At 34.7% G+C, this 16,163-nt stretch overlaps 1 protein-coding gene across 2 annotated transcripts in view; it reads left to right on the top strand.

Annotated features, from left to right (window-relative positions):
- Window positions 1-16,163, top strand: part of GRM3 (glutamate metabotropic receptor 3) — a 228,699-nt gene that overhangs the window by 117,361 nt on the left and 95,175 nt on the right. For both annotated transcript variants that reach the window (XM_004602147.2, XM_055144171.1), the window contains exon 2: window positions 13,617-14,228. In XM_004602147.2, coding sequence (XP_004602204.1) covers window positions 13,761-14,228 — 468 coding nt within the window. In that variant the 5' untranslated portion in view covers window positions 13,617-13,760. The remainder of the gene's footprint in view (window positions 1-13,616; window positions 14,229-16,163) is intronic.

The raw sequence follows: 16,163 nt of genomic DNA, 5'->3' as shown, positions 1-16,163 counted from the left end.
AATACATGCATTGTAATTGTTTAGATTGAGGAATTATCACTAATTCTTTAGCACCCATGACATGTTAATCTGGAACAATGAATAGAAGTTACCAATACTCTAGAAATGCTATCCTCATCCTTCCAATCATTAACTTCCCATATTCCCAAGAATAAATAATCTCTAATACCATGGAATGCTTTTGCTTGCTTTTGGGTTTTGCATTAGCAGATTCAGGCAATATGTACTCTTTCATACCTTATCTAATACTAGTGCCTAAGAAATATGCATTTTCAGAGTGACAAAACATCATGCTAATCACTTAGGTAAGAGCATTTGAGAACAAACCCCGAGGTGTGTTAGACAAGAACTCCATGTAATGTTTATTTTTTGTAAAAATGCAAATAAAATGAGAACCATTTGAAAGTTCAAGCTGTGCAAGAAACATTTTGGTTCTGCTAACATGTTTCTATAGAGTGGAAATCTATGCCTCAAGTTACAAGTGCATGTTCCTACATTTAGCTGTTTATTAAAGCAGAGGGTCCCATTCTCCCTGAAAAGCATTCAAGGACTCCATAAGAGGGCAAAAAGCAGTTCAGACTTGGCACAGATACAGGAGTTGCCATGGAATTTAAAGACTAATAATTGTTACAGCCACAGGGCCCAAACCTTCTGTACTTGGGTACCTAATGCCTTGAGATAATAAAAATTAAGACAATCTGGCTGGCATAATCTTAGTAAATATCCTGCTCTTGGCATAGAAGTAGGTTAATGTCCTTGTCCTGACTGACTCAGAACAATAATTGCACATCATCCTTACAATAAAACTCCACCTGCCAGGAGTGATCCAAATCAGAAAGGATGAAAAAAAATGTTTTACTGAAGAAAAAGAATAAATCAATTTTTTCTGTGAGAACTGTGAATATTCTTACTTGAGAGATCTTTCTCAATCTTTTCCTAACATATTAGGTCTTTAGAACCTATAAATACTGGACCACCTAGAATTTACTGGACACCTTTATCTGAAATTTCATCTTATATTATTAAGATAGTGAGCCATTTCTCAAGACTACAAGACTCCTAAACAGCTGCCAGAGAAAAGGCAGAATCTGGAGGAGTGTGCCCAGATGGTTCTGTTCACTAAATGAGGAGATAAAGATGAGATGGTTAAAGTTATCTAATCCTGGAACAACAGAAATTTTAGATTATAAATGGTCATATGGAGAGTTCTGATACCTCCTTCCTCTCCATTTCAATAAATCCATTGATAAAACATCCTCACACCAAGAATTTTATAGCAACTAACAGTCTTTGAGCTAATGGTATATTCAATCTCCTTTAATCCCAAAATCAATGCCATGAGACAGAAATGCTATTATTATCTCTATTTTATACATATGTAGAAGGAAGCACTCAGAGCTGGCCATATGCCTGAGTTTCACATAAAGTAGTTTCAAGTATTTGTTTGACTACAGAGCCCATATTGCAAAATAGTGGCTTCCAAACTTCATTTACCTTGTTTCAGGTAAGAAACATTACATTATAAATAGAATACACTCAAAAATGCACACACACAAATTTAGACAATGATGATCACCTTAACTACATACCTTAGATCACTGTTATATTTCCTATTAAATTTTAAACCCTTCTATTTCATTTTAAAACGTTCATTGCAATTTGCTAATATATTTTATGATACATAAACAGCTTGTGGTCTGCAGTTAGGAAAAATAGATGTCAGGCATTAGATTTCTATTGCTTTCCAGTCTCTTTTATTTGCTCCCCAGAATAGATGTTAAAATCACATTGTTAGATTTACCACTAGCAGTATGCTGGTAAATATTTAACAGTCCTATTGGTGACTCATGAGGAGGTTTGTTTATTAATGTTTTCTAGTTTCTGATTTAAATATCTCACTACAACCAATGTAAAGCAATTAATATGCTATCACTGAACAGACTTAGGAAAAATATGTGCAACTGGATCTTGAGCACTTACACCATCAAAAAAAAAACCAATAATTTTCCAAAATCGTTTCAACAAAGCATTGCTAACTAAAAGTATGCTTTAAAATATTGTAAGTAACCAAAATACTTCATAATGCAGGAGATAATGTGTCTATGTCATTTAATTACCTATTAGAGGAGCTGAGTTATTCTTAATCTAAAATCTCAGTGCCTTGTGTATAACTTTTTATTTGAGTGTGAGGTTAACAAATAAATATATAAATTGAAGAATGTCAATTAGATTCTGATAAGTAACTGGATTTTGAGGTATCTAAAATCCCAATATTAAAATTGCTTCCTTAGGGGCTGGAGAGATAGTGTAGTGGATAAAGCATTTGTCTTGCACATGGCTGATCTGGGTTGATCATCAGCAGTACATATGGCTCCCAGGGTCCACAAGAAGAGATTCTTAAGTGTAGAGACAGAAGTAAGCAACCCCAGGTGTGTCCCACAAAATAAAACAAAACAAACTTTAATTAAAAAATAAATTAAAATGAAAATCAATGTTAAACTACAAGAGAAAATCAGTTTTACTTTAGCTAAGGAAGCTTTGATTTAAAATTAAGACTCCCCATATATTTCCAACATCTTATTTATGAAGTCCATTCTAGGCTAATATTCAAAAGGTTTAACAATGAGTATCAACTTATGAGGTACAAAGCAACTGCACTCTTGCAATTTTGGCCTACAGAGCCAGAATTTCATTCATTAGATATTGAGGAATGAGAAAATGAATGGAGAAAGGGTGATATTTCAGAGGTAGAACAAGAGCGATCTGAAAAATAGGGTAAAATTCAGAGTTATATCAATGTATTTGAGCTGGGTGTCCTTCTTGAATGAATTATTGACTATCTAATAAAGAAGAATGTGTGACTGACTATTGCACTTTTTTTCCTCTCAGGAACATAGCCTTTTAAGTATGGTATTATTCTTTTAGCTGGAGAACTCTAGATAATGCATTTATCTAGATATCCAGCTACCATGATCGAGATTAAATGTGAACAGCTTCTCACATGTAGAGAAAAGTAAAATTGAACTATAAAATACACATGATGACTTTAGGATTCATCTCTCTTGTCATTCTTGATTTGTGTCAAATATACCTTTCATGAAACCACCCCAGAAAGTCTTTATTATTTTATAATAACTCAGAGCTAAGCTTAGAGTGTTCTAGAATAACTTACATATTGACCATTTCTGGATCTACTTACTTCTTCCTATAGATTTTTTATTTTTTATTTATTTTTTTATTTCTGGTGTCATTTCCTCTTACTTTGAAGAACTTCCTTTAATATTTCTCATAATATAATTCGGCCAGTAATGAAATAATTCTGTTTTAGTTTTTTTTAAATGCTATTTAGCCTTCATTCTTGACTTAATATCTTAGTTAGAAATAAATGTGTGATGAGTTTTCCCCAGAACTTTGAGAAAGTCATTCCTTTGAACTGTAACTTCCTTTGATTCTAATGAAAAGCTAACTTTTCTTAATATTCTTGTACTCTTCACATATATAGTGTTTTACTCTATTTTCAAAGATTTCCTTTTGTCTATAGTGTCATTAACCTGTCTATGATTTGCCTCTGTGTGGTTTTATCTGTATATGTCCTGCTTAGAATTTGATGAGGTTTTGTAATCATATTTTTATAACAAATTTGGTGAATTTTCTGTCATTTTGTCTACCATCATCTCTCCAAATATTTGAAATACATAAAATATTTGAACAAAAACATTTAATATCTTTCTCTCTCTAATCATATTTGATCAGTTTTTCATCTATCTTCACCTTTGTTAGCTACTCGGTCATCTTATATATGTTGCAGGCCAGCACACTATAAAATTTTTATTTAAGGAATTGTAATTTTGAATTCTTTAATTCCCATATGCTTTTTATTAAGACTTCCTATTCCTGGTTGAAATTCATCATATTTTCATTTTTTCTTTAAACATATTTATAATATTTTATGTAAGGCTATTGCCTGCTCAGTGTATATGTAAATTCTCTCAGAGCCTACTCCTAGTGAATCCTTTTACTCTTTATCCTAAAGTCCATTTTCCTCTACTCTCATATGTAAAACTGTGGAATGATATTGTAAGAATTCCCAGTTATGCATTATTCCTTAAGATTTTTAAATTTTAGGGCCGGGATTTGACTCAAATGTGCATGCCATATATGCTTGAAATATTTTTCAACACCAGGCATTTCAAAAAAATTATTTTTGTTTTATCCTTTTTGTTAACTAGTTAATTACAATGTTATGCTTAATTTCATTTTTGTTATTATGGTTCTATTGTATTGTAGTTCTACGGCATGAACCTATTCCAGAAATTAACCTTTACTCATAAAAAATAACCTCTCTAGAAATTTAATTTAATTTATTTGAAGATACAATGTTGGTTAGACTGGGTTCTCCTTAGTTGAAATGCCAGTAACTTTCTGAGATGCATGACCTTGGATGCATTTTTTGCAACCTTGTTGTAGGCAGATGATTTTAGAAGATCTCTAAGAGTCACCTTGTTTATAGGCAATTTAACCCTTGCACCACACCTTAGGCTCACTGTCTCCCCACAGCTCTGTCCCACAATTACAATTTCTTTAGAAGACAGGAACTCTTAAATCTATGCTTCTTGAGATCAACAAGACTCTGTAATTGTCCTATGACAGAAAAAGACCCTCACACAAAATTTTGGGAAATTCATCAAACGAGCATGGGTTCATGCTCAAATATTTTTTTCCTCTCATGGATTTTTTTTTATTTTTTGCTTCAAGCTTATTCAGTTTTACAGCATTTTTTTTTCTGCAGGGATAGCCCAATACTTTATTATGACATAGACAGAACCAAGCGGCAGCAATAGATATTCTAAAGACTTCACTTTGCAATAGGCAAAGATAATACTGTTTCTAGCAATTTACTACTTATATGCTGAGGAAAAATAGAGATGTGCAATATTTTAAGGAAACATGTATGATATGTGTTCTCTTTTGTATGGTTAGATCAAGAAATATGATAAGTCTCCTAAAATCTTAATCTACATTTTCTATTCACTACAACAGCACTAGATACTATAATTCTTTCCAGTAAGAGTTCATTCATAGTAAAAAACACTTTTACATTTTATAGAAAAGTGATTTCATGCACATGGGACATTATTAATAATAACTATTTGATGAATTAGATTGCCAACAAGTAAAAATATACTCTTGTGAACAGTATTACTCCAGTATTACCCCTTTGCCACTTTGTTCAGATCTAGCAAGCTAGTAAGAAAGCTTTTGATAAATCTAGGTTGGTACTCTATATGTGCTGACAAATTGATAACATCTATTAGACTTGGCAGCTTCTAAAACAGAAAGGACAAAGGTAGATTGAAGGGAGTTTGAGTAGACTCCAATTTGAAGAAATTTTAATGGGGTCAGGAAACTTACAGAAAAAAAAAAATGACTACACTCTTGCACAAACCATACACACACATGCACACACACAGTAAAAATATCAATGGTTTGTTGGTTAGAAAAACAAGGTATTGCTTTGAAGATAAGTGAATAAATTTTTCATATATATCGAAAGACTCGGTCAAGTAAATATTTGTAAGATACATATTGTCAACAATTACATTAAGGGACAAAGTTTAGCACGATTGCAGAGCAGTCCTTCTACCTCATAAAGGCACTCTTAAATTATGAAGATAAACAAAATAGGTGATTGGACTGAGAAGTGGATTGCAGGCTAGATATTAAAATGGGATTCGTTCTTTTGGAGCATCATCAGCAAATCTTCCTGGCTCCATCCTCTCAACTGACAGTGTCCCTCTCCTCAATGTTATCAAATAGTGTTCTTGACTTCTTTTGTCTTCTCCACAAATAAACCTAGCTCATAAGAAAGGCTTTGATTGAGGGATGGACAGACAGTACACTGGATAAGGCAATTACATGCGACTGACCTGGGTTTGATCTCCAGCATCCCTGAGCACTGCTAAGGAGTATTTCCTTAGTGCAGAGCCAGGTGTAACCCCTGAACATCTCTGAGTGTGGCCCAAAAACAAAACAAAACCACACCCCAAAAGGTTTGATCAAGTTCGTTTCCACTATTCTACCTATTAAAAAATATTTAAAATTATATAACATTGTTGGATCTCAAAATCCTCAGACTAGAGAAATCCCTGAAGTAACAGGATTCTTCTCTCTGGCCTTCTCTCTCCCACCTAGTCATTCAACACTCAAGAAAAGGCAACTGTTGTCTGACATGTTGCTTTCAGTCTTTCGAATCTCTCTCAAACCAATAATATGGACCTGTCTCTATTTCTCCAAGTTCTTTTTGTTTCTCAATTTTGCTTTATCTACTTTTGTGCTAAATGTCAGCTTAAAATAAAAAAGAAAGATCAGAAGTCTTCAAGTCAGATTTCTCTGGTGTAAAAATGAAATGTCTAAAAATGACATTATTTAGAAAAAAATCTTTGTAATGTTTTATTATCTAAATAGAATTTCTGAATTAGTTTCCCAGCCTTATAATCAATTTCTCAAAACTTTGCATGCCATTTGGAATTTACCTTTTAACCGGTATTTGATAATTCTATGAAGTACTTTGAAAATATATAACAACATCTAAGACATTCTCCCTACTATCCAGTACCTTATAATTTAAGGGGACGGGGGTGGGGGAAGGGGAATAGTAATTCATAACTTTTAAACTATAAGAATAAACATAAAATAAAATATGATAATTATAATAAATAGAGTACAAAGTATGTGTGGAATTCAGCATATGAGGAATTCCTTTATGGTTAAAGTAATACAGAAGTTCTACAAGGAAGACAAATTTTAAGCAAGTGGTCCTAAAATGATTAAATTAATAGAGAACTTCTTATTATGGTTCCTTAAAATCTTTTTAGGAAAAACACCGTTGTACTCTAGTAAAGGACTTAGAATTATGCAATTGTACATTTGGTCATTGAAAATGCTTTTATGGCTACAGTCCCTTTTACTCTATGCCAAAGAATAAGTGCCATTGCTTTTAGCCCTTTGTGTTCCCCCATAATTCAGTCAGCTGAAAATTTCATCAAATTGTTGTAAAATTGCTTATGCTGGCACTAATCAAACTTTTCCCACAAATTGGTCAGTTGGATAGACTTTGAGCACTCTCAGAAGCCCTTCAGCGCCTTATAGGTTTATTTCTAGGCAATGGTAAACATGATTCCTGGCTTTACATCTACCCTGGATAGACTACTTATTCTTTGAGTCAAACTGGCTTTCATTTCCAATACTAAATTCTTGGGCAAAGTTAATACTGAAAAGGGAATATATTAACATATGCAGCATATAGAAATGCTCCTTTCCTACATATTCCAGGGGTTATATTCACAGAAAACCTCTGAGATTCTATTAATGCACCGATTAATAAAACATCAGTGAGCAGGTTGCCTACAGAAAGAGCTACACATGCTTGTTTATAGTTGACACATCACTCATCATCCCTGAATGGAGAACTTTGACTGCAGAGCTGCAATTCTCTAGCTGCATATGAATGTCACTGCAGTAGGGAGCCTGTTTATCTGGGGAATGTGCTGCTGGCTGATTTATAATGAAAGGAACCTGAAAAAGAAGCTGTTGGTGCTCTTCCCACAATCCTGATAAGCTGTTACATATAGATAAACAGTTGCATTGAATTTAGCATGTTGCTCTATTTTTCACAGTTACATTTTAATTTTTTCTTTCAGTTTCTTAGTTTCATTTTAAATAATGCTAAATATTTAAAAATTATTCATGACCCCCCAGTCTTTTTTTTTAATTTATTTATTTTTAATTAGAGAATCACCGTGAGGGTACAGTTACAGATTTATACACTTCTGTGCTTATACTTCCCTCATACAAAGTTTGGAACCCATCCCTTCACCAGTGCCCATTCTCCACCACCCGTAAACCCAGTGTCCCTTCCACCCTCCCCAATCCCATCTCCCCCCCACCCCACCCTGCCACTGTGGCAAGGCATTCCCTTCTGTTTTCTCTCTCTAATTAGCTGTTGTGGTTTGCAATAAAGGTGTTGAGTGGCCGCTGTGCTCAGTCTCTAGCCCTCATTCAGCCCGCAACTCCCTTCCCCCACATGGCCTTCGACTACAATGTAGTTGGTGATCCCTTCTCTGAGTTGACCTTTCCCCGGAACGTGAGGCCAGCCTCGAAGCCATGGAGTCAACCTCCTGGTACTTATTTCTACAGTTCTTGGGTGTTAGTCTCCCACTCTGTTATTCTATATACCATAGATGAGTGCAATCTTTCTATGTCTGTCTCTCTCTTTCTGACTCATTTCACTCAGCATGAAACTTTTCATGCCCATCCACTTGACTACAAAATTCTTGACCTCCTTTTTTCTAACAGCTGCATAGTATTCCATTGTATAGATGTACCAAAGTTTCCTCAACCAGTCATCCGTTCTGGGGCATTCGGGTTTTTTCCAGATTCTGGCTATTGTAAACAGTGCTGCGATGAACATACATGTGCAGATGTTGTTTCGATTGTACTTTTTTGCCTCTCTGGGATATATTCCCAGCAGTGGTATTGCTGGGTCAAATGGGAATTCAATATCTAATTTTTTGAGAGTCGTCCAAATTGTTTTCCAGAAGGGCTGAACCAGTCGGCATTCCCACCAGCAGTGAAGAAGGGTCCCTTTCTACCCACATCCTCTCCAACAGCGGTTGCTTTTGTTCTTTTGGATGTGTGCTAGTCTCTGTGGTGTGAGGTGGTATCTCAAAGTTGTTTTGATCTGCATCTCTCTGATGATTAGTGATGCAGAGCACTTTTTCATGTGCCTTTTGGCCATTCGTATTTCTTCCTTGGTAAAGTTTCTGTTCATTTCTTCGCCCCATTTTTTGATGGGGTTGGATGTTTTCTTCTTGTAGAGTTCAACCAGTGCTTTATATACCCTTGATATCAACCCCTTATCTGATGGGTATTGTGTAAATATCCTTTCCCATTCTGTGGATAGTCTTTGGATTCTGGTCACTGTATCTCTTGCGGTGCAGAAGCTTTTTAGTTTAATGTAGTCCCATTTGTTGATCTCTGTTTTTACTAGATTGCTTAGTTCCGTGTCACCTTTGAAGATACCTTTATCTTCAATATCGTGGAGGGTTTCGCCGACCTTGTCTTCAATGTACCTTATGGTTTGTGGTCTAATGTTGAGGTCTTTAATCCATTTTGATCTGACTTTTGTGCATGGTGTCAGGTCAAGGTCTAAACCCATTTTTTTGCATGTGGTTGTCCAGTTGTGCCAGCACCATTTGTTAAAGAGGCTTTCCTTGCTCCACTTCACATCTCTTGCTCCCTTATCAAAGATTAGATGGTCATACATTTGGGGTTGTGTGTAGGGATATTCCACCCTGTTCCATTGGTCTACGGCTCTGCCTTTGTTCCAGTACCATGCTGTTTTAATTGTTACTGCTTTGTAGTAAAGTTTGAGGTTGGGGATGGTGATGCCTCCCATCATCTTTTTCCCAAGAATTGTTTTAGATATCCTTGGACGTTTGTTATTCCATATGAATTTTAGGATTGCTTGATCCATTTCTTTGAAGAATGTCATGGGTATACTTATAGGGATCGCATTGAATCTGTATAATGCTTTAGGGAGTATTGCCATTTTGACAACATTGATTCTCCCTATCCATGAGCAGGGTATATGTTTCCATTTCCTCATGTCCTCTTTGATTTCATGGAGTAGCGTTATGTAGTTTTCTTTGTAAAGGTCTTTTACTTCCTTGGTTAAGCTGATTCCGAGGTACCTGATTTTCTGGGGCACGATTGTGAATGGGATTGCTTTTTTCATGTCCCTTTCCTCTGCCTCATTGTTTGCATATATGAAGGCCATGGATTTTTGGGTATTGATTTTGTAGCCTGCAACTTTACTGTATAAGTCTATTGTTTCTAAGAGTTTCTTAGTAGAGGTTTTAGGCTTCTCTAGATATAGTATCATGTCGTCTGCAAATAGTGAGAGTTTGATTTCTTCCATTCCTATCTGGATATGACCCCCCAGTCTTAATCATAAATTCTACTCTTTGAAGAAAGTAAATAAGAAGGTATTGACAGTATATTTTAAAATTATAACAATCAATTATTTTATATATAATTCTCTAAGACTGCATTAAGTGTTACTGAATATGCCCTTTAAAGGATTTAACAGAAAATATTCTATATAACACTTTTATCAAATTATTTTTTAATATCTGTATATCTAATTTCTAAATGTATATACATAGTATATACTGGATTGCCTTCTAAATCAAACAATTAATAACAATCAGCATGGTAAGTGAAATATATTGTATATTTAAGATTTTTCACAATATTGAATATAATTGGTAAATATAAGAGGTGAGTCCTTCCTTACTGTATGAAAATAGTTAAACATTTAGAATTACATTTGGCAGCATTGATGATGCATATCAGTTGACAGTTCAGGTGTATATCTTCACTATCCATATTCAGGCCAATACATAACAAGTTTTTATTAACAATTTGATGACTGTATGCATCTCTAAAACTTTGAAATAACATAATATTCATGTATTTAATTAAGCATTCTCCTACCTCAAAATATAAGAAGCAAATGTATGTCAATGTTTCCACATGTAGAATCCATGCTTCTGCAGATTAAAATACAAAGGCAGGATTTTCTCCTGTACGTACAGAAAGTTATTCCTGTAGATGTACATATTGGTAATTCTATCAGCAAGGAATGTCATATGGCAAGAACACTTGAGTCAGTAGTGAAATGAAACACTTCATTAGTATAGTTATTTTTTAATTTATTTCTCTATTTTAGTTCCCCTTTTCCATGCCACAAATAAAATATTTTAAAGTTATTTGTAAACACAACTGTGAATGTTTATATTACTTCTAAAAACATTTTAGGTTGCAGACAGTATGCCAGACTATCATTATACAAAATATATCTTTATAAAGCTCCTATTTATGAATCAGATGGATTGATATCCTTTTATTTTCAGTGTAATATGCAGTCCTCTTTGACTCAAAGCATTTTCCCAGGAGAGAAGTAAGCCTTATATAACCTATAAGGTCCTCTGTACTCCATGAGTAATCAAACTTTCTTTGAATTCACCTGACAGCTACATTTTTCCACAGATATATGGTAAGACTGTCAGTGACATTCTTTTAGTCAACAATTCTTTTTTATGAGACACATAAAACAATTATTTTATAGAGCAATTTCTGCTTATCATTAGTAATAATGATCACACTACTTTTGTCTCTTTTGCCTTCCATAGTAGTTTTGCTTCAAAGAGAATTTCACATAAAGATTAAAGAAAGAGAGAGGAGATATTTATATAAAACAAAAAAGTATATTACTGGATCAGACTTATAAATAAATAATATTATTAGACTTTTTGGTACCCTGTGGCACGTCTCCCAGAGATTCTCTGGTTAATACTGAGCAATACAGTAATTTTTGTCATTATTGCCAAAGTTCATACCTAAATAAATAAGTAAAACCAAGATGTTTTGTATGTCTCTTAAAAAGCAGACCATCTTTTATCCCATGTGAAAAAAAAAAACAGAAAGTATGTGAAAATTTGGGTCTTAAAGGGTCTTATGCTAGCATAAAAATTGTTTGTATGTAATCAAAGTAAAGAGAAAGTAAAGTGAAATTTATCAGCTACACAGGCGGGGTGGGGGGTTGGGGGCGGGGTGGGAGGTTTACTGTGGTTCTTGGTGGTGGAATATATGCACTGGTGAAGGGATGGGTGTTAGAGCATTATGTAACTGAGACTTAAGCCTGAAAGCTTTGTAACTTTCCACATGGTGATTCAATAAAAAAAAAGAATCAAATCAGAACAAAATAAAGGCATAAGAAAGTGGGAAAAAATTGGGGACTTATGCTAACATAAAGAGAGAAACGTCCAAAACGTTGAACTAAGCACCAAATGAATACCTCTCTTAGTTTCTTGTTGAATATTGTATTTTTTCATGTCTTAAAAATCCAAATTTATTATTCCTAAGGAGCAGACATTCCTTTGACTTACAGGCAAAGAGACATCTTTATAGATTGACGGGAAGTAGACCATGGGAATAGCTATTAAGATCACCAATGAGAGCATTTCCTTTCTGTGAAGCAAATGGTGTTCTTCTGAAGAACACCAAATTGTTAGCACTAGGTAATTCACCTGAGAGAGTACAGGTAGTGTGACTTTCAGACATCATCACTGAATCCAGAAGCATTCAAGAGAGTTCCCTCCTTCATAAAACCCCACCAATGAACAATCAGGCAGAAAAGCAGGAGAGAAGACATATTTACCATACCCACTAGAATATGCGATTGTTTGTTGTCAGTTGTAGGACCCAGGAGTTCCCTGTTATCATTTCCCTTAACTGACTAAAAATAAGATGGTCACACCATATAGTGGTAAAGGGAACAGGTAAGCACAGTGTGTGTCCTACCTTGTACTAGGGAAAAGGGGCCCAAGTAATACAGCAGTAGCTCCACTGGTTTGTATACCTGCAAGTGGACAGTTCCATGTCTGAGCTTGGGAAAACTTTCTAGCAAAGTACACATTCAAGTGACAAGAACATGATCCTCACAGCAAGGTTTTGGCCTGATTCGTGAAAGAGGCAGATGGTCTAGCTAGTGATGTTAAAAGACATGAAACTATACTAAGTGATAATCTACATGCAAACCCCAGGACTAACAGGAGCTTCATACCTGCAGTGTGTGGAGACTTCAGAGCAGGCACAGTGCTAGGATGGTGTGGCAGGGAAGGGGGAAGAGGGGACAAGGGGAAATGGGAGGAAGGTATTCAATCATTAATGAAATTTGAGATGTGGTCAGAAATAAAGCATGAGAACTGAAGCCTGGGAAGTTGTAATAGGTTAAAATAAAATCATACTGATTTTAATTAAACTCACATAAAGGGAAGGCTATAATGGGTTTATTGGATTTAAAAACTAATTGATCAGTAACTGCCTTCTCCAGAGTCATTTTACTAGAACAGAGAAGAAATAATTTGGGGTGTTGCCCGCTGACCCAGCTAAGACAAAGGGAAGTAGGGTGAACTGCCGACAATTCTCTTGAAAGCTCACCTGGGTGGAAGAAGTTGTGGTGGCAGAAATGCAGAAACAATGACAGAGGTGCATTGAATTTTTTTTGCTTCCAAATCAAAATGGAAGAATGTTTTAGATGTGATTGAAAAAGAGGAAACAAAATCCAAGTTACTTCCCTACCAATAGCAAACTAAATATCTCAGTAGAGAGAGTACTAAAGTTAATATTAGGAAAACCAAAGTGTGACTACTAGGGCAATTCTAAGAATACTATTTCAGCTCTCTTTACCTTTAGTAAATTTAGGCAATTCTAAGAATACTATTTCAGCTCTCTTTACCTTTACCTCTCATTGTCCTTTTCAGAAAGACAGATCACTAAGATGAGCAACGCAGTGTGTGTGTGTGTAAGGTCTGGATGAGAATACTTGTGGGGAAATTCCTGGATTAATCGTACAGTATGTCTTTAGTAAATGGTCATTTTAGTCATTATCCCATCTAAGTTCTGACTGGGGTCCAACAATGCAATCACTACTGATTTCTTTACCAGTATTGTTCATTTTACCAGTCTGGATAATTTTTTTATCTCTTTAGGAATTTGGTGACAGACTCTGTTAGTCTGTTCCTCCCAGATTTGAAGGACAGGCCAAAGACCCAGTTTGGAAATGAAAGAGGAAGACTAGAGGGCAACATTGGCTCCATCCATTGATATCTCCCAGAGGTACAGAAACAGGATTCATGAAGATGTTGACGAGACTCCAAGTTCTTACTTTAGCTTTGTTTTCAAAAGGATTTTTGCTTTCTTTGGGGGACCATAACTTTCTGAGGAGGGAAATAAAAATAGAAGGTGACCTTGTATTAGGAGGCCTATTTCCTATTAATGAAAAAGGCACTGGAACTGAAGAATGTGGGCGAATCAATGAAGATCGAGGAATCCAACGCCTGGAAGCCATGTTGTTTGCTATTGATGAAATTAACAAAGACAATTATTTGCTACCAGGAGTGAAACTAGGTGTTCATATTTTGGATACGTGCTCAAGGGATACTTATGCATTAGAGCAATCGCTGGAATTTGTCCGGGCATCTTTGACTAAAGTGGATGAAGCGGAGTATATGTGTCCTGATGGATCCTATGCCATTCAAGAAAATATTCCACTGCTCATTGCAGGGGTCATTGGTGGTTCCTACAGCAGTGTTTCTATACAGGTAAGATCCTACTGTACTGTTACTAAAACACTGTGTCTCTTTGCTTTTGTGTCTTGAGTCAACCAAAGAAAAACATCTAAATTGCTTTATTAATGAATGACATTAAAAGCAAAATTCTTCATTTCTGTGAGTATTTCATAAAATAAACTTGCAAGACAACATTTTTCTACCAATAAAAATTGTTAAGAATATCAGGTAACCATTACCTCAAAATTCTGTAACTAAAATCAATATTATAAAGTTTTACAAATCTAAAGATCAGCTAGAGTAAGCTGATCAAAGGGTTTCAGCAAGAGATTGTTCTGTCCTAGGTTATTGCTTAGTCTCCAACAGGCATGTTCTTTCACAGTGACGACAAAGGTGCAAGAGAATAAACAATTAATTGTGTATGCCCCTTCCAAGCTTCTGTTTGCATCACCCATGCCATCATCTTATTCTCAAAACAATTCACAAGTCTGAGCCAGGAGTCAAAGAGTGGATAAAAGTATATGTTCTGTCCTTAGGACAAGAATTTCAAACTTGTAGCATAAAGAATGTGAGTTTAATAATAAAGAAAAAATTATTTGAAGTCATCCATATGAACAATATTGTTACTTTATACCAGTATGTCATTTTGTTCAGAGACAAATTATAAATAATTTCTGGTGGTTTGAATGGAAGTCATATAATTACTTTTTTAAAAAAAGAAGAAGGAACAACTCAGCATACAACTTAAACTAGATAAAAACTGATCATTTGATTTTAAAACTTGGTTAAGTGAACAAAATAATTTGTTCAAATTCTTTCAATATGCACTTACTAAGTAATAGGGTTTTAGATTTAGAAAAAAGCTGAGAAATCATCGCATTCAAACACTTTTTTTTCATTTTTTAAGCCCTAGAAAAATTATTTTCATGAAACTCCTATCGGTAGGTAGCATAAGAACTAGGATGAACTATAAGTTTTATATTCATATGTACTTTCAATATTCCATATGACTTAGTTATGTTGCTTGAAGACCTGTTTTTTTTTTTAGTGAAAGCACTAATGTCAGAGTTATAAAGGCCCATGATTATAAAAGTCATATACTTTGCCTCTTACCAAATTCCTATAATTAAATCCTGGCACACTAAAGGCATTGTGTTTGTACCTTGGTGTGCAAAGGTATTGTACTTGTATTATGTTTATATGTCATAAATATTTTGCATTGGAATAACCTTAGTTCTATATCCAGATTTGTCATTTTAAATTATACAACAAATTCTGTGCTGTTCTAAATGAGCTATTTCAAATCTTTTTCCTTCATCAGAGCACAGACTCATATTATGAGTAATTAGGATAATTAGCTTTTTCATAAACACCCTTTGACTTCATTAGATAAATACAAAATATTGCACATCTCAAATCATATCATGTTAATTTTAACACTTTTTCTATGCTTGGATTAGGAGAGATAGAATTTGCTATTTGAGAAGGAGAATTAAAAAATATGTCAGTCATATTTCAGTACAAACTGCAGCAGATGAGTGCCACACATTTTATAAATATTTTTATTAAACCCAATATTCCCACTCATATGAGATTACAAATATGTCTTCCTGATTTTAATTTCTCCCATTGCAGTAAAAACCATTCTATTGCTCTAACTGTGTGAGTTTCATAGTCCAGTGCTTAGCCCTGTGATACCCAGGGGTCGTGTGGTGTGGGGATAGAAGTTAGTGTCTTCCACATGCTAGGAACATGAGTTAGCTTCCCAGCCCCAGGAAGCCTTTTATCCGTCACCAAAGGACCTGACTTATCATTTTATCTATCTAGTTCTTATCACTATGAATGCACAAATTCTGACATATTTTTCAAAGTCCATAAAAGTTTGGGATTTAAAGAAAAAAATCCAAATTATTATTCTGTACTAGTAAAAGGGAATAATCTTTGATATCAGAAAGGTAGAATTTGACT

The sequence above is a fragment of the Sorex araneus genome, chromosome 1 (assembly GCF_027595985.1).
Source record: "Sorex araneus isolate mSorAra2 chromosome 1, mSorAra2.pri, whole genome shotgun sequence".
Lineage (NCBI taxonomy): Eukaryota > Metazoa > Chordata > Mammalia > Eulipotyphla > Soricidae > Sorex > Sorex araneus.
The sequence above is the reverse complement of the archived record's forward strand: the minus strand, read 5'-3'. Positions and strand labels throughout refer to the sequence as shown.